The sequence below is a fragment of the Manacus vitellinus genome, unplaced genomic scaffold (assembly GCF_001715985.3).
Source record: "Manacus vitellinus isolate BGI_N305 unplaced genomic scaffold, ASM171598v3 scaffold_4_pilon, whole genome shotgun sequence".
In the NCBI taxonomy this organism is placed as follows: domain Eukaryota; kingdom Metazoa; phylum Chordata; class Aves; order Passeriformes; family Pipridae; genus Manacus; species Manacus vitellinus.
The window spans coordinates 2976464-3000976 of NW_021940604.1; the positions used below are offsets into that span (position 1 = coordinate 2976464).

Sequence of the window (24513 nt, forward strand, 5' to 3'; positions counted from 1 at the left end):
CTGTTAACACATTTCACAGGCTCTTGCATGGCAGAAGATAATCAATGCCTTCAGTTTTATTTATTTTTTTGTTTATAGAAAATGGAATAATCAAATCAGACAAGGTATTTGAAGTAATGCTGGCTACAGACCGTTGCCATTATGCAAAATACAACCCTTACATGGATTCTCCACAGTCTATAGGTAAGAGCATCTTGTAAAAATGATTATTTTCATTTGCATAACTGTGGCTGCTTTAGTCATATATGCTCTAAGAATGTGAACATAATTTTTTAAATTTGGAAGCGTGTCTAGTTTTTTAATCAGTTTATTTGCCACCATGTAACTAAGTTTCAGTTTGTTATGGAATGCAATTGACATATTTGGATACATCAAGTAGAGAGATGTTCTTCAGTCAGAATTAATATATGTAAATTTGTGTTTATTTTTGAAACCACAGCAATTTGTGGTGGTGCAGCTGATGTTGAAGTACTTAAAAATCATTTGCATCCGGTTGAGGACAGAAACAGTCTCTGTCTTTACAGAAATTATTCTGTTGAGATTAATGCAGAGTTTCTTAAACCTTTTACATGAAATTTTTAAAATATGAAAATAGGCTTTAAATGGGAAAGTCTACTGATAGGACACTTGCTTAGACTGTTGTTTCTCATCTAGATCCCAGTTTTTTCTTTCTAAGACAAGAGAATGAATTACATGAATGTACGAATTACTTGATTCTCCCCCTGCCTTTAATAGAAGGTGGTGAGATCTGTGAATTTTATTAGGATTTTGTTAGTTGTGTCGGAAAATTCAAAAATATTTTAAGATACATATATACTGAAATCTTGCGTATCTTCACAGAAACAAGTACAGGTGAGCGTTCCTGCGTTCCTCCAGGTTTTCTCCTAGGCATGTGCTGTTTGCAAAATACATGGGGTTATTCTTCAGAAGTTCTCTGGTCGCCACCACATCCAACTCCAATTAACAAAATCAGGTTTCTACATAGGGGCTGAGTGGAAAAGGAATTACATTCTTCTGGGAGACGTTGCTCTTCCGAATTTAACATACTTGATCAAGCTTAAGGCAGAATAGTGACAAAATGGAGATTGTAATTAAGATCAAGGATAAAACCTTTTTTCACCTGTCCAGAGTTGACATGGCATAGCTTTCAGCTGATGTACCTTAACTCACTTCTGAAGTACAGTACCTGTGTAAGTGTTGGGGTGTGTATGTCGTGCCCTCAATGAGAGTGACAATGAAGGCATTGCATTTTACAGTCAAGGTTATAAAGATTGTAAGGTTCCTGTCTGAGCAACGATCAACATGTTCTTCCATTCTCTTTTTTTATAGGTTTCCAAGCAACAATCAGTGCTCCACATATGGTAAGCTTTAAACCTAGAAGATTAGTATAGGTGATTTTATAGACATCCAAATGTTTTGAAATAAAATATTTATCCTAGCAAATTTAACAAACAGTTGATTGAAGTGACATTCTGTGCCCACCCTAGTGGGAGGGCACAGAAACTATTGATCAAGATTTTTCTTGGAGGTGTATAGTGATAGGATGAGAGGTAGTGAGGGGTAGTGGACAAAAAAAACCAAGATGGGAAATTCTGCTTAGTTTTGGAGGTGAAAAAATACCCATTGAGGGTAGTTAAGCACTGGGAACAGGCTTTCCAGACTGTGGAAATTCTATTCTTTGATATATAAAGAAGCTGATTGAAGAGGGCCCTAAACAGCCTAATTTAAATTGCCCCTCTATTGAAAGAGGACTGGACCACAGGATTTCCAGAGATCTTTCCAATGTAAATTACTCTGTAATTTATAAAATATAAGAACTCAGGAGCAGATAGCACTGATTTCTGTAGCATGCTACTGCTGTAATAGTGCCTTTAGTTCTTTGCACACAAAAAAATACATTGTACTGAGTGGTGGGGTTTTTGTGAAGTGGTTTGAGACCAGGATGAGTGTTAGAGTGGAGATTTCAGTACATAAATCTAACCTAGATACAGTTTTTTTATGTTTCTTTATTTGAGATGAAAGCTGGATAGAAGCATATGTTTTGGCCTTGCAATGTTTGGAAAGTGTCAAAACAGTAAAAGTCTGCTTCTCTGGAGTAAAAACTATGTAGTTGGCTTAGAATTTACTTAGTTATCAACATAAAAAATCAAGAATCTTGTAGAGAAATGTTATTTATATTATTAAAGGAAAGAGAAAAATGTACTGTGGCTAAGAGGAAAAATAAGTATTAATTATGCTTTCAAAATTTTAATGCCCCTAAGTCATTATTTTTGATTCGTTGTGTGTGTACCACTGGTAATATATGAAGTGTTAGAGCAAAAAGGAGATGTATCTTTTAAGTAAATGTTCTAACGAGGCGTGTTCTAATTACTTCTGTTTTCTGGGTGTAATGGATTAAGCCAGAAGAGCGTAGTAATGGCTATCTCTGAAACATTAAAGAACAAATTGATTTTTCAGTGTGCAGCCTAAGCTTAGTTTGTGTACTGGTCCACCATTTAGGAAAACAAAAGTCATCAAGTGTGTCTATAGACTACTGCATTTCATACGTGAGTCTGGTTATCTGCCTTTGTAAAAGACAACTTCTTTTTCCTACTCTTTGAATCAGCAAGTGTGCAGATAATACAAGATGTAGTTTTAATAGCCATTTTCCTTGATGCTCAGGAGCCACCTTCTTCCTAGCTAGCTGTTATCCCAGCTTATTCTGATGTGTATAGCATAATGATAGGCTAAATTCTTTACTGACTACATATTGCCAGAACAGTAGGAGCCACCAGACCTGAGGAGAATTAAATTGATCACAGTGTCTCTCCCAATATATAAATGGAGCCTGCGCTAGAAGCTTGAATGGTCAGATGAGTCTATATGTATGGATACTAACCAAAAAAAAAGTGCACAGATATAATTTGTTGAAGTCAATGAAATAACAATGATTATACCATGTAATTAACTCCTCCCCCCATTTTTGTAAAAGAAGATGATTCTGAAATTTCTTACACAAATGCTCAGTGCATTTCCCAAAATTTCTGAAGAAATGAACATATATGGAGTAAAATAGACACTTAAAATACCCAGAAATTTTCTGTCTCTGTCTTCTCTTAGCATGCATATGCTCTTGAACTTCTGTCTGATCAGTTACATGAAGGAGCCAAAGCACTTGATGTAGGATCTGGAAGTGGAATCCTTACAGCATGCTTTTCCCGAATGGTGAGATATTTAGTTTAATCACTTGACTGTCAGAACAGCTTGAACTGTAGTGTAACTCTGAATTACAGAGCAAAAAAAAAGCATCCTTTGTACAGTGGACTGAAGTATATTATACAGAAAATAATTTGCTCTCCTGGGTGAGATTGGTATGCATTTCTTATGGTAGTTGATACTTGATGTTCAAATGAAATGGTCTAATAAACTGTGTGATGGTGAAGAAACTGACTATCAGGGAAGTTTGGTTGGTTTTATTCTGGTTTTTTTTAATTGATTACCTTTTAGTCATTGCTTTATACCTTGAAGGAAAGTGTGTTTGTCTTGAACAGCTCGATTTTTATGTTATCTTGTGTGGCTATGAATGTTCTTACTATGGTCAATTATCATGTATTCATGCTATGATGAGAGTTTAGTGAGACCTAAAAGAATCCTTTTTTTAGGATTCCTGTGGAATTATTTCCACAGGAAAATATATTGTATATATGTAAATCGTATTTGAATTTAATTTCTTTCTTTTCTTGTTATATTGCATGAGCATCACTATAAGTATCCATTTAACTTTTTGTAAGTTAGATATTAATTTATATTTTATATCTTCTCCAAGTAACTTAATCTCTGTGTTATTCAACCTGTACATAAGGAATTCTCTGTGGTTCTGCCCTATCTCACATCAGGGAAAAAAAAAGATGAAAAAATTTGTTTTTGATGACTGTAGCTATAGTATAGCTAAAATGATTCATGTAGAGGAATATAATCAGTTTTTCCTTTTCTGTTCCAGGGCTTTATAATTGCTTTATGACTAGCAAAGACCTTCATTAAACTGCTAACTAGATTTTTTGGTTTGTCTTTCTGAGAAGTTAATTTGAAATGTGCTAATGCATGTGATAAATTCTAATGTAGGTCTCCTTGCTACTTGCTACTTACTGTTTTCAGGCACCAGCCTGTTGAGAATGCAATCACTTCTGCTTTCCTGTATTAAGAAACAACTAAGAATGTTTAGGACTGGGCAATACACTAGCAAAAGTATTTAGGTTTCGAAGTGCTAGCTGCAAAATGGAAAAAATAATTGTAGTTGAAATAAGTTAATCAAACTGCAGTTTAGAGAAAATCTTAAGTGTCACTTATTCCACTTTCTGCCTATTATTTTTAGTCTAACTTTATAGTTAGTAATCAAGTGCTAGTAGCTTGCATGGGAACTCCAATCCTACAAGCATTAAAACTTTTGTCCAAGCTATATGTATTTCTTACTGAAGTTATGAATGTGTAAACAAATAGCCGTTCGACATGGGCTAAGTTCTGGTTGTGTGCTCTCCTTTCTCTGAAAACAGCTGCAGAGAAGTCAGAAGTAGCACAGAAAGGAAATCTCTTTCCAGTTTTGCTGAGGTTAATCATACTGTCTTTTTATTGGCATATGAATGTTGCGTTTCTGTCATGAATCCTCCTTGGTGGTTTGCTGTGGAATACCTTACGGACATGTGCTTTGTGAAACATTGGATAATACTTTTGTTCTGTTTGATAGCATTGCTAACAGTAACAAAAACTTGAAAGAAGTATATTGTGGGAATTAATGGTAGAGTGTTTGCAATCAAAATCCAGTTGGGGATGTGCTTTTTGGACCATCTGGATGTTGTGTTGCTTCTCAGTCAGCTTTTGACCTGGACTTAGTAGCTCGCATTTGTGGCACAAGTGCCTGAGTGCACATTGATGTCACAACAGCTTTACTCCTATGATGATAATCTCATTTGTGGTACCTTTGGGAAAGCTTTATGTTTACTTAGAGTGGTGAAGCATCTTTAAGATTTTTTTTGGGGGGGGTTTATGTTAAACTGCTGTGATAAACTTATCTACATAGCTTACAAACTTAAGTTTATTTGCTTCTAAAGATTGCTGGCAAATTAAACGAATTATAGTTTTCATCCTGTAAGTACTGGAATTATAAAAAGAGTGGGATATATTTTTATTCTTAACAGACCATGGAGATCCCAAAAATTGTGCCATTTTGCTGTTGTCTCAATTGCAGGTACTTCAGAGTTCTAGGGTAATAGAGGTAATTGATGAGGACTCAGAAATAGTGTGACACAGAAATAGGCTGTGACATGCAGCAGGAGATTCTCTATATCAGGCTATTTCATGCTCTGTCCATTTTGCTAAATTTTAATTTCTGTGATGCTACCCTTTGGAATACACTGGATCTTTTGCCAGTTAATGGTGCAACTGACTGCTAGGCATTCCTCCAAATAGCAACCTATAGTTGTCATAGTGAAAACTTATGTGTCTTGCTCTGTTTCAAAGGCTAGACCAGTGGTGTTCCACTTGAAAAAGAAAACTAACACTGCTCCTTTGAAGTTTTTAACATAGGACTTGTTCATAATAAAACAAAAAAACATTCCCCATGATATTCATAACCAGTTACTAATTTTCCATGTCTTAACAACATTACAGTATAAGATACAGAAACAAAACCAATGCATTCAAATGTGTCCAAAGACAGTTACATGACAGCGTGGGCTGCTAGGACATATTCTGCCATTGTGTTCTTTGAGCTGAATCCTGTTAAAAGGGGTCAGATTTTTGAAGATGTGGGTTCTTCTTGAATATTTTTTTACACCAAAGACAAAATTCTAGAAGAAGTACCTGCAATGGAGAAGTTTTTGCTAGTAGACCTTCCCCCCCCCTCAGAATACACAGAAATTGTGTGACCTTTTTTGAGTTATGAGCTCTAAGAAGTTCCGTTCTTGCTGTGGAGAAGAACTGTAAATCTGAAAATAGATTCATGAATGCAAGCATTGATGGAAGGTAATTTGTCCCTGACTGTTAAGTGCTGCATTTGTTTCTGAGGGAATGGGACTCCTGAGATAACTTAGAATGGAAGGCATGACTTAATCCTTAAGTAAATTTGTTCAACATGAAAGGAGATTAGTTCTAGTCTTTGTCTTTGCTTTCTGTAGCAGGTACTGAAAAAAAACGTGATCAAATTTAACTTCTAAAACTTCAGAGAAATCTCCACTAATAGTATAACTCAATTGAATCACATCTCAAAAAGATCACTGTAACAAGTATTTATAAAACTGTGCCAACAAACATGAATTACTAAGTGCTTCTAGCAGTCAGGATTTGTCATTCCAAGCAGTAGTTTTAATAACATCAAGAATATATGTTTCCACTTTGCTGTTTTTGTTTTTATTTTAGAGATATAAATACTCCTTCTGTAAATAAATCAAAACTAGCAGAAATTGTTCAACTGTGTATTTTTATTCCAGGTTGGTCCCAAAGGACAAGTTGTAGGAATTGATCATATCAAAGAACTAGTAGATGACTCAATAAATAATGTCAAAAAGGATGATCCCACATTGCTGTCTTCAGGAAGAGTGAAACTGATTGGTAAGCATCAGACTGATAGACGTACTGATTAAACTGATATTCTTTCTAGCAACTGATTGAAAATGACTGAATTGGATGTGATTAAAAGTTCTAATTTAAGAAGTTAAACCAAAGAAAGAACAGCCAAATAAAATTTTTAAAATCCAACTCATCTTTAGGCCTTTGAAAAATAGTATCCTTCACCAATTTTGAGATTATGACTTTTGGTAATCTAAAGAATACATATTCATTCTACTAGAAAAGCCTAATAGGGAAATGTTTTTTGGTGAGAATACTTTACATGCTGAAGGTCTGTCATGTTAAATTTGCTATTTAAAATTGGGATTAAACTCACAGCTTTTCTTGAATAAATGTCCTGTCATCTAAATTTGAGTGTTTTAACAAAGCCTTTATACTTCTGATACGGAAAGCTGTATGGAGAGAGTCAAGTGGAAAAAAGTATTAGATTGGCAGTATCCATCACTGAAGTTTATTTCGCTTTTTTTTAAAATTAGCCGTATTTGTATGTTAGGGAAGTGGTTGATTGACACCAAACGACTTTAATTCAGTCAGAGTTACTGAGGAAATAATGCCAAAATGATACAAGGACAGTGAATTGTTTTAAATAATGGGTTTTTACTAAAAAGAAAATGAATTTTTGTTCTGTTCTTTTAGAAGATGCAAGGCTGGCAGGAGGAAAGTATTCCTTCATTATTCTATTCATCAAGTTTAAAAAAGAAGTTGAAGGTCTGGATTTTTTCAAGGCTTCCTACAAGAGCACTTGGAAAAATTATTATGTGATGTTTGGTTCTTACATTAATTATCATTTTGATTCTTGGTCTTTTTTTTTTTGTAAATGAGTATGTATAAGTATGGTGTCCTTCACTGAGAATACTTAGGCCTTAAAACTTCTTGGAAAAGAAGTTAGACTGTTAGAGCTGAATGGGGGAATAATTTCCATTGTTGCTGTACAAGAGCAATTTTGACTTACGTTTCTGATTGTACCTGAAACAAACTCTGGTGCTCTTGGAAGTCTAGAATTCTAAGTAAGCCTCATCATCTTTATTATCTTTGACTACATAGCAGGATGATTAGGAGACTTGTGAATATTTTGTTGTGAGGTATATCTTAGAAAAGTACAAATGGACAAGTAGCACTTTTGTGAATTAGGTGGAGAAGAATGTTTCAACTGCTCTGGATTCCTGGTCCAGAGAGCTGTTTTGTTCTTGTTGTTGTTTGTTTGCTTGTTTTTTAACAAAACAACAAAAACCACCCCACCCAAACACCCCCATCCTAAACACACAAACAAAAAAAAACTTGTGAAAACCCAGGATTAATTGATGATGGGAATTGTGTGAATTAAGACTATGTGTGTTGGTTGCTGGCTTTTCATGAGTAGGCTTCAGACATTCTCCGTTGCTTTGTCACACCTCAGTTAAACCATAACTAGATTTCAGGAGCATCACAATTATTTTGGGGCATCTCAGCAATAAAACTGCACTGAGAACTTGGAAATAGGTATACTTAGACTAACAGGTCTATGGTAGTTTGTTGGTGGTTTTGTGTTTGTGGGTTTTTTTCTGTTTTTTTTTTGTTGTTGTTGTTGTTGTTCTTTTTTTTGTTGTTGTTTGTTTTTTGGGGGTTTTGTTTGTTTGTTTTTCTTTTTTATACTTGTTATTTGTTTTGTTTCCTATTAATATCAGGAGGAAGCCTTTGAGGTGAATCTCTCAAGTGGTTCTACTTACCACACTTTAGCTCACAAGAGTACTCCTGGAGAGCACAAACTTTGATTCCTCTTGGATGAAACTAGACAAGATTATGTGCTCCAAGAAGCAACCAAATATGTGTGATATGTTACTGGATATTAAGCCAATAAAACTAGATCTAGACCAAAATGATCATCCTGAAATGCGTGTGTTGCACGGACACCATGTTCTCAGCAAAAACTGTTTTGCTGTACAGATCTGGTTCTATTGTACTGCACTCTTTGCTGATGCAGACATAGCCAGAGGGGATGAGGGTATTCTAGCCACAGTAAAGTTGTTTTCTTCTGTTTCTGTGCTCCTGCTGCAACTCTTTATGAAGCAAGTCTGCATAGAGACACTGAAGGCTTGAGTACTGTGATCAGCAAATCAGTTCTGGGTTCATAAACAAGCTACAAAACCCTCATGTCACGAAGTCCTGACACTGCTTCCCCCCTCATCACCACCTGCCATCCACCACCGTGATTACTTCATTAACAGGCTGCATGTAACTGGAGATATGAGTAGGATAGGTGGTGTTATTCAGGATGCCGCCACAAGCTGAAACTTGGGGCTGCTCTTTCCCCTTGGACATTGAATAATTATTTTTATCACATTGAATGCTGACTTAACTATTTTTTACACCTTCTGGATATGTAAAAGTGACTTCCCATTGTGGATGGATATATCTCTGCTGCAGCCATGACAATTTTTGCGGATGTTAAAAGGGAAGGCCATGCTGTACTTGATGCATATAAAGGAACAGAATTTTTTTTTCTTTAGTGTGTGTGTACTGATTCTGAAGATGTTAGCTATGGTTTGGACTATTGATTCTAAGAGCAAAGTGTTTAGATCTTTTGGGTCCATTTTACTGCTGTCAGTGAAGTGATAATATGTGCTGAAGTCACATTCAGACTTCTCCGGACAGTGCACAAGGTGCATTTATGTCTCGGAATATGTGTGTTCTTCTTCAGAAGACAGCTTGGTAGCTTCTTTCACAGCTGTTTCTTCGATTTGGCAGTGTCTTCTTTTGCCAGCAGTACTGGAGATCACTGCCTCTGATGCCTGCTGCTGCATCTTAGGGATTGAGGAGAAACTCCTCAATTTTAATTGTTACAAGGAGCTGTCCAGATCTTCCTGTATACTCTTGAATACCGAAGGGTGTTATTGCTGTCCACATGGCCCTCCCTATCACTGAGGTCAAATGAAACCTGCTGTGGCAACCATATATTTTTTCCTGCCTTGTGAGTTGTTGGCAGGCAAAAAGTTGGCAAATTTTAAGCCCCTAACTGGGGCTTAGAACTTCTTTTGACTCTTTCAGCCTTTTAATTAACTGTAATGTTAGTGATTGCACAGAAGTCAAAGCTCAGCCTGAAGATGGGAAACCCCAAACAACTGTACTTGTGCTGAGCAGAGGACTGTGCTCACTAATGTCCTGCTTTTTTTTTCTAGACTGATTACGGGGACTTCTACAGTCACAGAGTATGAGTTCAGATGGTTCAGCCTTGTGTAGTACTTTGGTTCCTAAATAACTCCAGAGAGACTCTGCCTAACTGGCTCTGAATTTCTCGTTGGTTTTCTGTAAATACTGGATACTGTATTCACATCATCTTCTTTCAAAACTTAACTCAGGGTCCAGTTTAGTTTGCCACGTTTCAGTGGCTTAAGAAGCTCAAGCTTTACTCTTTCCTTCTGTGTAACTGGGATGCTATGAGACATCTGTGGTAGGGTGCTTCTCCATGAGTTCTCCAGCCTTGGTAACCCTCTGAATACCTTAATTGCTCCTAACATCTTCCAAGCAGCCACCTTGAACTTTAACCATGGGTCTGATGTGGCTATCTGTGTTAGTTCAGTGATTGTCTGCAGGAAGAATAGCGAGGCCCATCTGCTGCCAAAGGTGGGTGCACGAAGATTAGTGTGGTACTGCAATAATGTATGATTGTAGGTGTGGGCTTTCATGCCAGCCAGGCATAGTTGTAGGCATATAGTCCATGGGAACACTTCCTTTTTCTTTTCCTCACTTTTGGAGTCTTCTGATATGTGCTTCTGACATTTAGTGCTTCAGACTTATGATTTGCGTTGTATTTAGGAATGGCACGTGTGGAGACAAGGCAAAGCAAATGTATGTTCTGAGAGGGTAAATGAAGGGGGAAAACTCACTTGCATTGGAATTGATAGGGCACATAAATACTTTAGGATCTTTTCTAGGTGGACCACGTGTCTCCAAGGACTTTCATGATAAATCATTCTAATTTCAGGTGCTTCAGTAGTATTTAATATCTTCTGTAAGCACGTGTATGCACATATGAGGATGTTTTGTTGCATCTATTTTACAGATGTGTTAATTTTTTTAAACTGACTTCATTATATTACTACTGCACAGCAAAACTTTAGTTGAAATCTGAGCATAGCTTTTTATCTACCTATAGATACAATAAATTAGCTGTTTTCTCCACTCCTTTTGAAAATGTTTTAAAAAAATGTTTTCTTGTAGTGGGAGATGGACGCATGGGATATGCAGAAGAAGCTCCCTATGATGCAATTCATGTAGGAGCTGCAGCACCAGTTGTGCCCCAAGCAGTAAGCCTTTATGTCTTATGTGTGTGTTTCCATAATCTCTTAGCTGTAAAGAATGCTTTGCATGCATCTATATGTAAAATACTTGGCAACTTGCACTGCTGGGAGTATCAGTGGGCAGTGTGGTATTACTGTATGGTGTGGGGTTTTTGTCTCTTACAACTGGGCTTTCTTTTGGTTTGATAAAAATATATGTTCTAATAACTTTGCTCTAAATAAACATACTTTAAAATTACATGTGTGCAATCCTCCATTACAATAGCAAACTGGAGCATTTTATTTTGTAAGATAATTGAATTTTATCAAGCATTGAGTTACAAAATCTAAGTATTTGTTTCCTGTGTTGTAAGGCATTGAGCTTGTTGAGGAAGTAAATGCACAGCTGGAAATACAAACAGTGCCATGTGTTTGTAGCTTTCAGAGTGAATACAGGACAGTTCTTATGCTGAAGAGTAGCTAGGGCCTTTAGAGTGTGCATACATGAAGTCCATTCTGGCAGATAAGATTTTATTTCTCTTCCTCTCTTGAAGCAAATGGTAATATATAGCATGATTTTGATATATTAGATGCCAGTTAAGGCTTTTTGAAATCTTAATGATGAATAGTGAAGGACTGGAAGTTTGAGGTGCTATAGAGAGATTGGATGTTTCCAAACAAGGACCAGTGGTGGATTTTTTGTTGGGCTTTTTTAATTATTGTTTTGGGGGTGTTTTTTTTGTTTGGTTGGTTTTTTGGGGTTTTTTTGCTTGGTTGGTTGGTTAATGTTTTTGCACGTATGCGTGTGTGTGTGTGTGTGTGTTGTTTTTTGTTGTTGGAGTTTTTTTGTTGTTTCGGTTTGGGGGTTTTTTTGTATGTGGATGTGTAGGGGTCTGTTCTCAGCAAAGTGTTAACATGACAGTTAAAAAAGTAAGTGAAAGCTTATTAGTTCTTAATTATAACTTTAGTTATCAATGGGGATTAAGGTTTTTTGCATCTGAGAAGTATAGAATTTTCCTTAAGACTACTGTGATTAGCCTCCTTCTTTAATTATGAAAACAAACCAAAAAAAAAAAATCCAGGCATTCCTGACACACTCTGTTTACTTGTCATTTATTTTACTCATATTCATGTATTTTAGACTAGTTTCATAATTTCATTCACAGACTGAAAGAGGAGCTGTTGGATGTAGTGAGTGTGTTGTAGACAGTTTAAAATTATTCCAGGAAGAGAAATTAAAAAAAATCATCAATCTCAAATCTTATTCTGAGGGCTTAAGGGGAGATCACTTACCCCCAAAATTTTAGACAATGTGCCTCTACTGATGCACAATAACTACTGAACAGTTAAAACAAGCAGTTAAAAGAAGATTGAGTCTCCTGTAAAAATAATTTGTGATTTACATGTTTTTCCCCCTTATATAAAAAATAAAACCGCAACCAACCCAGTTAATTAAATTAATATTTTACTGTCATTTAGAATTATATTAAGTTACTGTGAATGTTTCTGTAATACTAATTGTTTACCATGTTGCTGTGATACTCTCATTTTCAGTGCATTTTTTATTTTTCCTAATCGAAGTAGTTATCTACTACGTAAAAGTAGATAGATACATAATGGCAAAGCTATTAATCTACTGTAACAAACTTTGGATCCAGCTTCTCTGAAGTGGCTGGTTACATTCTAATTTCTGTGTTGTGTTCTAGCTTATAGACCAGTTAAAACCTGGCGGAAGATTGATATTACCAGTTGGCCCTGCTGGGGGAAACCAGATGCTCGAACAGTATGACAAACTAGAAGATGGCAGTGTCAAAATGAAGCCTCTGATGGGAGTGATATATGTGCCTTTAACAGATAAAGAGAAGCAGTGGTCCAGGTGGAAGTGATTTTCTGTTCCACTTACTTCTTCCACACACATGCAAGGTGAAAGGGTGTGAATTTTAAGCAGATAGACTGCAAGGCCTGTCTTTGCTGCTGTCATTGCTTTCTGCTCCTCCATACCATGAAAAGTGACTCAGTCTGCATTACATCACAAAAGGAGGTTATGCTAAGTTTGAGTTAATTTAAAAGCAGGAGAAAAATATTGCATGGGTTGCACTTTGTGTCTTTTGGACGTGTTTTCTTTAGTCTTTGGTGTGTTGAAGATTTTTATTTGTTGTTTTAAATACAGTATTTTCTAAGGTTAAACTTCCCTTCTAATGAATTTTTTATAACTATGTTGCCCAATAATTAGGGTGAAGTGTAAAAGTTTTCTTAATAAATATTGTTTTGTCCTGTACGTTAGTGGTAATTGAGTGTTCATTTTTTATTTTTGTGAAATGCTACAAATGAAGAAAAGTTTTTGTAAAATCCTTTGCGGAAAATATAGATAATTTCTCAAACACTTTTCCTTCAGCCCCCGAGTATCAAAAAGTGGAGGAGGTAATCTTTTCTTCCCTAAAATATAAAGGTAGTTGAGTAATGTCCAGAAAATTTTCTCAGATATGTTATTAGAAGTATGTCGTATGTCTCTGATGGGGATGTATTTGTGTTTGGCAACACAGCAGACTCTAAGGCCTTTCTAGAGGTAGTAAGCCTTCCAGTTTGCTGAATTGAACAACCAGCAACATAGATGTAACATAGCTGTCAGCTTAAGCTGTGGTAGGCATTAGTATCTGAATGAACAAAGCAGCAATGCTGTTTTACTTCCTGGCAGAAAATGCTTGTGAATGTATTATCGGCATTAATAAAGGGCATAGATGTGCACTGAACTCTGAAAACAACTCTTGAGCTTTATAACTCCTAAATTTAGATTTTTGGCTTTTTTCCCTCGATATTATGGAGTATAACTTGTTACTTGAATACTTGAATACTTAACATCTAACCTATCAGAATATTCATAAAAAGTACAAATAAAGCAGTTTGCATACTGCTGCTTATGGAAACCTCATTTTGGTGTTTCTTGGAGTATTATATAGCCACCATGTACAAATTACTCTTAAGAACAATGTCAATGAGTTACTGCTTAGTTCAAAGCTTGTGAAGTGTGCTTGCTATTCAGATGGTTTTTTTTGTTATGCAGTTGAATACTTTGGCCTCGAATATTGCCAGTTTTCCCTCAGTGTGGTACTCAGGGGTTTCCTGCCTCTTGCAAGGCTTTAGAAATTTTGCTTTGTGGTCAGTTTCCTCCTCTGGCAAATGTTGTGGGTTCTGTTTAAGTTTGGAATCCATGCTCTGCTTACTCTAGAAAAGAGAAGTATTCTTCTTAAGCCTTCCTTTTTTCAGAGAGGTTTTATAGATTTTTCTGCATTTCCACTCAGTTTGGTTATAGCACCAGATTGGTACTATATGGGTTTTTTTGGTAACAGCAAAGTGTGTTCAACAAACCCTATTTGTAAGAAGGGTTTCTGGAATGCCAGTGGTTATAATTTGCTACTAGCGAAGGTGGTGTACTGTATTAAGGACTAGAATTCTAATGTCTTTGCATCTTTTCTGTGCAGTTTGGTATTCCATTTTGTCTGCTAGTTAAGTTTTCCCCAGATTTGCTTACCAGTTTCTGTTCTTTCCTGAAATACTTCTTGATTTTATTTATTTTTAATTTAAGAATTTACACTGGTGTTATCAGAAAATAAAAGTGCTTAGCCTGAAGGGTTAACTGGATTTACAGAGGCAGAGAGGCTGTTTCTTGCTATGTACATTTAAATTTGTTTCAGACTTGGAAATCTCTGTTAAAGAGAATCTCAGAAGTCCACTTCTTGCAATGTTTGTTTTTTCTGTAATTGTCCTTTTTGTGATCTGAAGAAAATTCCCATTCCATTTTCTAGGGTAGATACCAGTGCACTTCTGACCTTACAGGAGGCCACATCTTTCTTTTTTGTTGTTTTTCCTTATTGGTGAGTCCGAAGTATGTGGTCAGCCAGCTGCTTCTAAGCAAACTCCTAATTACAAATCAATATTTGTTATCTATGCTGGCATCAAAGATGAAAGAGGTGTTTTTCTGCTCTTCCTAGATTTCAGTTTAACTTTTTTTTAACTGTTGAAGATCTGTGAGCAGAGATCATTATAGACTCATCTGAAAGAGCATCTATAAGACTTTCTGTAATAGAGAGTTGTAGTGTATGAGAGACTCTAGTTGTTGTTAATCTAAAATTCATTAAACAATCATCTTTTTAAGAGTAACTCAGTCCCGTGTGTTTAGTTTGTCATTCTTTTAGTTTACATTATGTGATTTCATTCCTAATCCAGGTAACTGTTTCATCACATTAAGAATTGGTGTCCCTTCACAAAATACAATTGGTAGGCCAACAGCAATTTCCTAGGCTACCAGACCTTCCAGTTGGCAAGAAAGAAGCCGCTTAAATTTTTGCTTAACCATTCACATGTTGGAGAAGTTAGTACAGTTCCTTAATGGGGCTGCAAGGTGCTCTTTGCAAAGCAGCACAACACTGTAAGTGGTGTAACAGTAAGTGGTGTTTGAAGTCAAACCTGCCTTCAAATGTTTTGTATCATTCTTCACTACATAAAACTGGAACTTCTAGCAAAAGAAAATCTGGACTAGCTGGAAGGAAAAGATTCTTTGGATTTCAGTACATTTATATTGTCATGCTAAATAAAGAATCTTATTTTGTGAATAATGTTGAATTTCTTTAAATTTAGTCCAATTTTCTAGTTTAGGTTCAGTTGCAGTAGTATTTTTAAGTTCCAAATATTAGTGGGAATCCTCTCATGTGACTCCCTGGGACACTTGGAAGTAGAATATCCACAGGAACCCTATCTCTGGTACAAAACAAAACAATGCATAGTGTGCCAGAGATCCAGCAGTAGATCCCCAGTTATGTGATTATACTGATAAGGATGTTTATCCTTTCATGTAAAACTTATCAATTGGGTTGTTTTTTTTCTTACTGGTAAGTAGGGAGGAGAAAAGGTCTCTTGTGTTGCATGGCTTTTTGGCTGCCTTATTGACAGTTTTTCTGTAAATTAGGATCTCTCTGGTTTTACTTCTCTGTGAGAGTTCGCTTACTACTTATATGGAAAGACAATTTTAAAAGTCATAGAACCGTAGAATCATTTAGGTTGGAAAAGATCTTTAAGGTTATTGAGTCAACTGTTAACTCAGCACTGCCAAGTCCATCACTAAACCATGTCCCTAAGGGCCACTTTTACTCATCTCTTAAATACCTGCAGGGTATACCTTGTCCTGCTGGCCCTACTATTGCTGATACAAAGAGAAATAAGAGAATAACAATCTAAGTAACACTTAGCAATGAGTCTGTGTTTCGTCTTGGGTTTGATTTCCAGACAGGCAACTGTTAAAAAAGTTAACTACTTTAACCTTAAAATATTGCGTTAGTAGAAATTATTTATAAATGTCATGCTAAATTCATATTTGCTGATAAAATACAAAATTATTATGACAGTGTAACCTTTCTGAGCAAAAACTGCAGTGGTTACACTGGGGCTGTTACTGTATCCCACTTACTTGTACATAAAACATGATTAACCACCCATTTAGAAAATGTATTTATTAGGATATATTAAAATATGGTTCTGATTAGAAACTCTTATTCAGTGTTTCAAATGCCCCTGATGAGCAAGTTGTCCAATTTTCTTTGAAATTAGCAGGTATTGTTTGCATGGAATTCCTCAGGCTATGCAGAGTAATGATTATTTTACTTTGGCAAAAACAATCTCTGCACAAAATATTTTTTGTTAAACTTAAAATGTATTATTGTGATGGTTTGACCCTGGCTGAATGCCAGGTGCTCACCAAAGCTGCTTGATCACTCCCCTCTGCAACTGGACATGAGAGAGAAAATATAACAGAAGGCTCCTGAGTTAAGGACAGGGAGAGATCACTCACCAATTACCATCACAGGCAAAACAAACTGGACTTGGGGATGTTAACTGAATTTATTGCCAGTCAACATCAGAAGAGGATAATGAGAAGTAAAACAAATCTTAAAAACATGTTTCCCCCATCCCTCTCCCGTTCCTGGGCTCTACCTCCTCCCCCACAGAGGCACAGGGAAATGGGGGTTATGATAGTTCATCACAGGTTGTTTCCTAAGCTCTCAGGAAGAAGAGTCCTTCCCCTGCTCCAGTGTGGGGTCCCTCACACGAGAGACAGTTTTCCACAAACTTCTCCAGTGTGAATCCATCTCAGGAGTTACAGTTCTTCATGAACTGCTCCAATGTGGGTCACTTTTCCATGGGGTCAGTCCTTCAGGAACAGGCTGCTCCAGTATGGGTCCCCACAGGGTCACAAGTCCTGCCGGCAAACCTGCTCCAGCATGGATTCCTCTCTACACTGATCTGCAGGCCCTGTCAGGAGCCTGCTCCAGCATGGGTTTTCCATGAGTTCCCCATGCAGGTGGATCTCTGCACCCCAGTGGATCCCCATGAGCTGCAGGGGCACAGCTGCTTCACCATGGTCTCCACCAAGGGCTCCAGGGGAACCTCAGCTCTGGCACCTGGAGCACCTCCTCCCCCTCCTTCTGCACTGACCTTGGTGTCAGCGGAGTTGTTCACATGTTCTCACTCCGCTCTTCTCTGGCTGCAACTGTGATTGGCCCAACAACTTTTTTTTCCTTCTTAAAAATGTTACCGCAGAGGCGTTACTGTCATTCCTGATTGGCTTGGCCTTGACCCAGGGTGGCTCCATCCTGGAGTTGACTGGTGTTGCCTCTGTTGGACATGGGGGAAGCTTCTGGCAGCTTCTCACAGAAGCCACCGCAGTAGCCACCCCACTACCAAAACCTGGCCATGCAAACCAAATACAGTTAGACAAAAATGCATGTGCTATAACTGATACAGTAGATTGCAGACAAAATTTCTTTATCATTTAAACCGACTCTCTCAATTTTATGATTTATCATAGTAAATAATAAATATTTTTATAGTAGCACCTTTCCACATTAAAATGCTACAAGTCTAAATATTGCATCTAGTTGCCTTTAAAGTTATAAAGGGAGAAATAATTGGCTGCTGAAACAGTGGGTATGTACTGTATTTCTAATTCCTGTTAGGCTGCACTCTGAATTTCAGTATCGGTAGTGGCAGCATGTTTTTCATAGATGAATGATGTATTGAAAAGGGAAAGTCGTGCTGCCTAATGACAAGAAAATTGAAGTGGATCTAAAAGAGTGAGATACAGACTTCAAATAAATTTATAAATGCTTGTTCAAATATTTAATTTGCCTTCCGTTAAAGAGGTGGTGAGGGATTGCAAAGTTACATGACTGACTTGTATCCCAAATTTATTGTTGATAAGATTTGTGATTTACTTTTTTTTTTCATTACTAACTGGTATTTACCTGAAATGCTACCTATTAGATTTTTCTGAGAATGTTTCTTAGTTTGTTGTTGGATACTCACCATAGGAAGTGTGGAATACACATGTATGTGTTTTCCCTCCTAGAAATTTTTAAGAAAATTTTAAAAATTTTCTTAAATTTATTTCTAGAATAGTAATTTTGAGCTAATGACTTCTGAAATTTGCTTTTACTTGAGCTTATGAAGTTGCTTTGATGCCACAGTTGAGAGATGAGTGGTTTTCTTTCTAGAATTCCAAGGGCCTGAGAAGGCCCGCTGTGGTGACTTAAACCCTAAATATATACCTTGCTTGCTAAGCAGGAACTAGTAAGCAGATTGGAAGGAGTGCATATATGAAGGTGGAGGGCAGTTACACAAGTTGTGTAAGAATCATAGCAAATAGTCATGGCCATTAAAAGGGGGAAAATACAAATTAGTTAGTAGATCTTTCCTATGGCTCTAGAGGACAACTAGAGGGGAATAACAGGGAAATAGCAGTTGTCTTTTGAGTCTCCTTTTAAATTTTGTATAATTTACCACTGGGAGGATAGACCTGTATCCTGATTCTTACCACTAGTGGAAACTTGATGGATTTCACAGCTTGGCAGCTTCTGATCCATACAACTGAAGTTCAGGTTAGCTGATGCTGGTTTGCATTTTGTATTTGTATGTGCAAGCTGTTCACTTTAGGTAGAAAGCTGGCAACTGTTACCTACTAGGTGATCTGAGACTTTTCTGAAACTTTTTAATATATATAATCTGATAATGCACATACAGGCTCAGCTTCTCTTAGCAGTAGAAAATAAATGCTGTATAATTTTAATATGTATATCGTGGATTGTTTTGGGCTGGTGTACTGTTGTTAGATTAATGAGCAGAGAAGAGCAAATGAAAAATCTCTTGAGGGAACCTGATCTCGTTAATACAGTAAATGTTCTAATAAACAGAATATGAAAATCTTTATTTTGAAAGTCACATCTAGGATGTAGTGGCCAGGAATATGGTAAAACAATGCAAAATACCAACAATTAAAACATTGGCATGTAAGAATAGTTTGTTTTAAATTATATATTTATATAATAATTATGTATTTTAAGTGGAAATACCATTTTGTAAAATAAAAACCAAACCCACACTTTGGATACATTAAGTGAGTTAGCAGCATTATGCAAAAACCTTGCCAACGTCTGTGACTGGGTAAAATGACCATGTTTAATAGTTTCAGAGTAAATACAGAATTTTTCTTAGGCTTACAGTTTCTTGAGGATCTAGCTTGGGTTTGAAGGATTAAGAATCGCTTGTCACAGTAAAAGGCCAGGCTTTCATAAAGCTGTGAGAGTATGTGATAGGAATCAGGATGAAAATCACACCCACATTTAGGCATATGAGACTAAACCAGCAATAGCAGTAGTCATTACTTACATATGCTTTTTGAAGTTGTGAATATTAACTGATGATGCAGCTCCTGGAAGCATTAAGGATGAATGAAACACTTGTCCTGAATTCACTGGTACTGCATTTTAAACTGGGTATCAGATGTTTGTTTATTTTTATCTGTTTAAAGTAAGCAAATACCCATTCTGTGAGATAGGGAAATATGGAGAGCTTCCAAACCTATGGCTATAAACAGATTTTTCTTTACCCCTGCCAAGATGTGTTCTTCCCCCTTCTGCATTTTTCTGCTGTCTGTAATTACTGCAACACTCTGAAGCTGTATGATTAGTACCTTACTATTAGGAGGCCGTACAAAGTGCAAAGAATGCAAATATTTATCCCTCACAAATCACAAGGTTTGCATCCCAACTGCATTAGATAGAAAACTAGTCATTTAAGCACTAGTTTCTACAGGCTTTTCAGTTGCTTTTAAAATGTTTTGCATGCTGTCATTCCATGCTCTGTGATTCCTGAAGGACAATAATACCTTTGTAATTTAAAAGTTTTGGTTTTGTGCATGTAGAACTATATTTTTGTGTGTTAGTTTGCATGATAGCTGGAAATACTCCGGTGTATTGAGCCAGCAATCACATTAGTGAAGTTTTTTCTAACTCAGACACTGTTTGCTTTGGCTAATGAGAGTGATGCATCTACTAAAAGAAAAAATTGCAGCAAGCTCATTGTGAATTTATAGATTGCTTGTGCCTTGTGGAAAAAAAAAGGCAAACACTTCTATTTGAGTTTTCCGATTTTCTTAGCAGGACAGTGCACAGCTTTGAAATTTGGTAGATATTTTGCATTAAAATTAGTGCTTTAGGAAAACTTAAACAAATCACTGCTATATGATAACTTTACAGTTAGAATATGGGTTCTATGGGTTTCCTGTTCCAGTGTGTTTGAAATGTCCTGCAGGAACAAGTGCCTGCATTTTCTAGATTCCTTGCAGTGATTTAGAGAGACTTCTTGATGCCTCCTTTCTCCTAACTGAATCTCCTTTTAACACACACACGTACACCCACGTACACCCCCCCTTGCATCCTGTCCTACCCCCCCCTTTCCATAACCTACTCCTGATTTATCATAGCTCCTTCAGGAGGTAATCAAGCTCCTCTGTGAAATAAATAAACATAAGTGGTACAAACTGCATTATGTGGATGCAAGAATGTGTTCTTAGCTTTCTTGAGAGTCTATAGCTGAAGCTAAACTTGCCGTTTTGGCAGCTACAGAGGATGGTTTTTGCCAGTACTCTGTCTAGTAAGTTGGCTCAGTTTCTTGCCAGTGTGTAGCCAGCAGAATTTGGATGACAGGTAGCTGTGTAACTAGCTGTGCAGTGGGGGGGATGTTCATTAAAGCAAGTGATCCATTAAATGTAAAATAGAGGGACCCATATTTCACAGTAAATCACATAATAGAATGAGATGGTATAGATGATATGGGATTGCTGTTGCCTTTCCTTTGGTGTTTGTTTTTTTTTTTTTCTTAAATGCTTGAAGAGATTTCTGAAGTTTTGCTGATGTGCATGAGCGCTTAAATGTAATCTGATTCAATATCAAAACTTTTCAAATATGATTTCCAAAGGGAGGAGAAACATAACTCCATGTGTTTTCTTTCTACAGGGATGAATTGTAAAAGCTACATCATCTTGACCCAAACATAGTGTTACAGTGGACTGCTCATCTCCAGTTCTAAAAGCTTTTTGAAAACCAACAGCATTGCAGCTTGTTTTGGACTTCGTTATACTGTTGTTATCAGCATGGAAAAGCGTGGTGTTTGTTTTATTTTTTTAGATGCTCAAGGCAAATCTGATAAAGAAATGGTGGAAAGTTTTATGTGGGCACTGTTTTATTTAACATGCCTTTATTTCACTTTCATCTGTTCAAAGTGAATTTCTGCAAAACTGCAGATAAAGACCTATAGCTTGTGAACTCTAATTTTGATGGGGGTACTTGAACACTCACTTCTCTCGGCTCCTGTGTCCCTTGGTAAAACTGCTTCTGTGCACCTTACAACACTATGTAGGTAATACCAGGTTTTCTGTGTTCTGATGTCTGCTAGATGCTACTAAAAGGAGATGAACTTCCTTTTTAAGCTTTTGACATGATGTCATAGACTAGCATGTAGTAGATACAATCAGCTGCTTTTTTACCTTAAACCCAGGCATTTGTATATATTAAACTTCAAGACATCAGAGGTGGGTGGCCACTCTTATCAGACGTTCCTGTTCAAGTTGGATATAACAGGCATGGTTTTCCCTTTCCTTCTAAAATTAATTAATGGAATCTTTAAATTCTCTTTTGATTTATAGCTCACTACTGGTATGATACACATATATTTAAATCCATAAATATGATATAAGCTGTGTCCCAATCACTGAACAGTTTATGCAATGCTGCTTTGCCAACTGATGTTAAAAGCAAAAGAGGAGTTGTGTGCTTGTGTGGAAGACTAGGATCAGTATGTAGTAGACTACTGAGATATGGATTGCCTTTTGTTCTTTATTAAAAAACAAAATCCCGTTTGGTTCTAAAAGAAAGTTGCTTTTGTCAAAGCCATTTGCTGTATCAATATTCTCATTTTTCTTACTGTGGGCACCCAGGAAAAATTCTGACTTTTTAGAAAGTGAATTCTAAATTGTTATACAAGGAAAACATCATACATGCAGAAAGAATCATGGACTCCTACATAGAGATAGATGCACTTGTTCAGTTTTCATATAGAAGAATAGTTGGAAGGCTATAAAACTTTTTTTTCTGTCCTAAGTTTTCTGTTTTGGTATTGTAAAATGCCAACAGCAAATCATGAAGCAGTACAGTGAGGTGGGCTGCTTTGGGAAAGGGGGAAAGCGTGTCTTCAGTCATCTTGCTCAGATTTGAGCAACCAGAAATAAAACAGCATGTTATCATTTTTTTGGTAGAAACATTAAAGAATAAAATAACTTGCATAAAAGCAACCCATAGTGATTAATGAAAAAAAAACCAACTTTTTATGGTGGAAGAGCAATAATTTGTGCTGAGATTAATCCCTGGAAGCATAAAGGTTAAAATTCAAAGGACTCTGAACATGAAAAAGTAACATTTTAAATAACCTTCCTTTTGAGGGTCAGCCCCATCCTATTCCTCTGTAAAAGATATGTATGACTTAATTTAGATATTTGGAAGTTAGAGTACCACCTCCTGATCTGACTGCAGCCTGGGAGCACATACACAAGATTAATCTTAAAAAGAAATTAATATAGCGTGTATTCTAGAAAATACAATCCAGAAAAACCCACTTGCGTCTGACAAATTTGTACTAACCCACAATCAACTGTGAATCTAGTTCTTGGTGTTGAAGTGAAATATCTTAACTGATGCATGCTAACGTTCAACCTTCTGGTCACTGTATCTTTCAATTTGAGTTCAGCTTTATTTACATCTTCTCACTAATTTAATCAGTTAAATGAAAGATATGAGCTCAACTGTATCCAAACTCCTGTCTCTGGACACAGTGTAATAAGCTAGCCTGACTTGGAAGTGGTGTTAAAACTGAGACCCGATGACAACTTTTTTGGGGAGAACCACTTCATGAGGTGTAAGGCTTCAGGGACCAAGGCTGTTGGGAGTAGTGCACCCATTCCACTGAGGATTTATATCAAGGGATGTATCAAGGTACTCGGACAGAAAGGAGTATCCAGGAGTAGCATTTAGGAATTGGAAAATGGAAACTCCTCCATGATGGAGCAATGGTTCTGAAGTAAAAACTTGGAGACGAGGACAAGTTGAAATGCAGAAGATTTGAAGAGCTTGAATAAGTGCTGTGTGAACTGTCTGAATTGCTACTTTGCCAAATAAAACAAATTGAGAGGAAGCTGTATCTAGGTGTCTGCCTGGTTTTGTGGTTGATTTTGTAACTTTCAGCAGGACTTCACAAGTCCAAAAAGAAAGCAACTAGGTATAAAAATACTAGTTTACTAATTGACCAGAACTATGTGTCCATTTTAAGTCAGTTAATGTATTGTAGCAGTTACAAAGCCTGTTAACTAATATATGGAATGCAAGTGGAGTTTTACACGTCTGTTTGGAATTTATTTTGTTCACATCTGTGTGTTTTGGGGAACAGGCTCTTCCTGTGCGCAGTTCTGCCTGCTCTCCATAGCTGAATCCAGCTACCTCAGAGGAAATGATCTCTGGGCTATTACTATCACCTCTAAGCTAGAACAGCTTGGGAGAATGGATTGGCTGAACCACCAAGTTACTTGTCCGGTTGTTTCCAGGATCTAGACAGTAGAAGACCACCAGATTTTGAGCAGCGGAACCAAGAGCCAATACCTGTGTCTTCAAAATGCACCAACATTTGTGGGTGCTCCACAGAGAAGTTTAGTGTGCTGTATGGATGCTTTCTGTTTACACAGCAGGAATGATCTGCTTATTCACTATTTCCATTCAAAGTGGTCAGCTAGCTTGAGGGCACAGAGCTCATTAGATGATTTTTTTCTGGAGGGAAACTAGCACACAGCACGTGTGCACCAGCACTGCTGATGGAGGCCACCTGGATGGTTCCTGAAATGTTTTGTAGTTAGCAAGTTTGAAACAGGCATCCAGGGGGGCCTCTATGTAGTAGGCTCTGGAGCTTCCAGCTGGCAGCAGTTCTCTCCATGAGTACAGTGTTTTTGTGACAGAGTGACAGGCTCCAGGGTTTTTGAGTATGGAGGGACTATGGAATTGACCGTCAGCAAAAAGAGGTAAAGTAAAATGGCCAGAGGAAAATTCTGAACTAGTACTCTCCTTCCTGCCAGGAAGAAGGGTGTTAACACATTCTAACAGTAGCAGTGTTTTCTTCCTTTTTCTCAGTGTGCCCTAGGATGTGCTGCTTTTGATTTAAATGGAGTTCACAGAAAGAGGATGTGATCTCAATTCCTTCTTGATTTTGACATGATGGAAGTAATGCAAAC

General features: G+C 37.0%; 1 protein-coding gene across 5 annotated transcripts; it reads left to right on the top strand.

Moving 5' to 3' along the window:
* The first annotated feature begins 29 nt into the window (after positions 1–29).
* Positions 30–23435, top strand: PCMT1 (protein-L-isoaspartate (D-aspartate) O-methyltransferase). 5 transcript variants are annotated; one of them, XM_029962683.1, is made up of 7 exons: positions 57–183; positions 1330–1361; positions 3100–3204; positions 6462–6582; positions 10798–10883; positions 12563–12779; positions 21200–23435. In XM_029962683.1, the coding sequence occupies exons 1-6, from the start codon at positions 117–119 to the stop codon at positions 12740–12742; spliced, it is 591 nt and encodes a 196-aa protein (XP_029818543.1). In that variant the 5' UTR covers positions 57–116; the 3' UTR covers positions 12743–12779; positions 21200–23435. The 5 variants fall into 5 exon arrangements, with proteins under 5 accessions (XP_029818546.1, XP_029818545.1, XP_029818544.1 ...); XM_029962682.1 differs by having other exon boundaries at positions 12563–12732; XM_029962686.1 differs by lacking the exon at positions 12563–12779 and having other exon boundaries at positions 30–183.
* The last annotated feature ends 1078 nt before the right edge of the window (positions 23436–24513 follow it).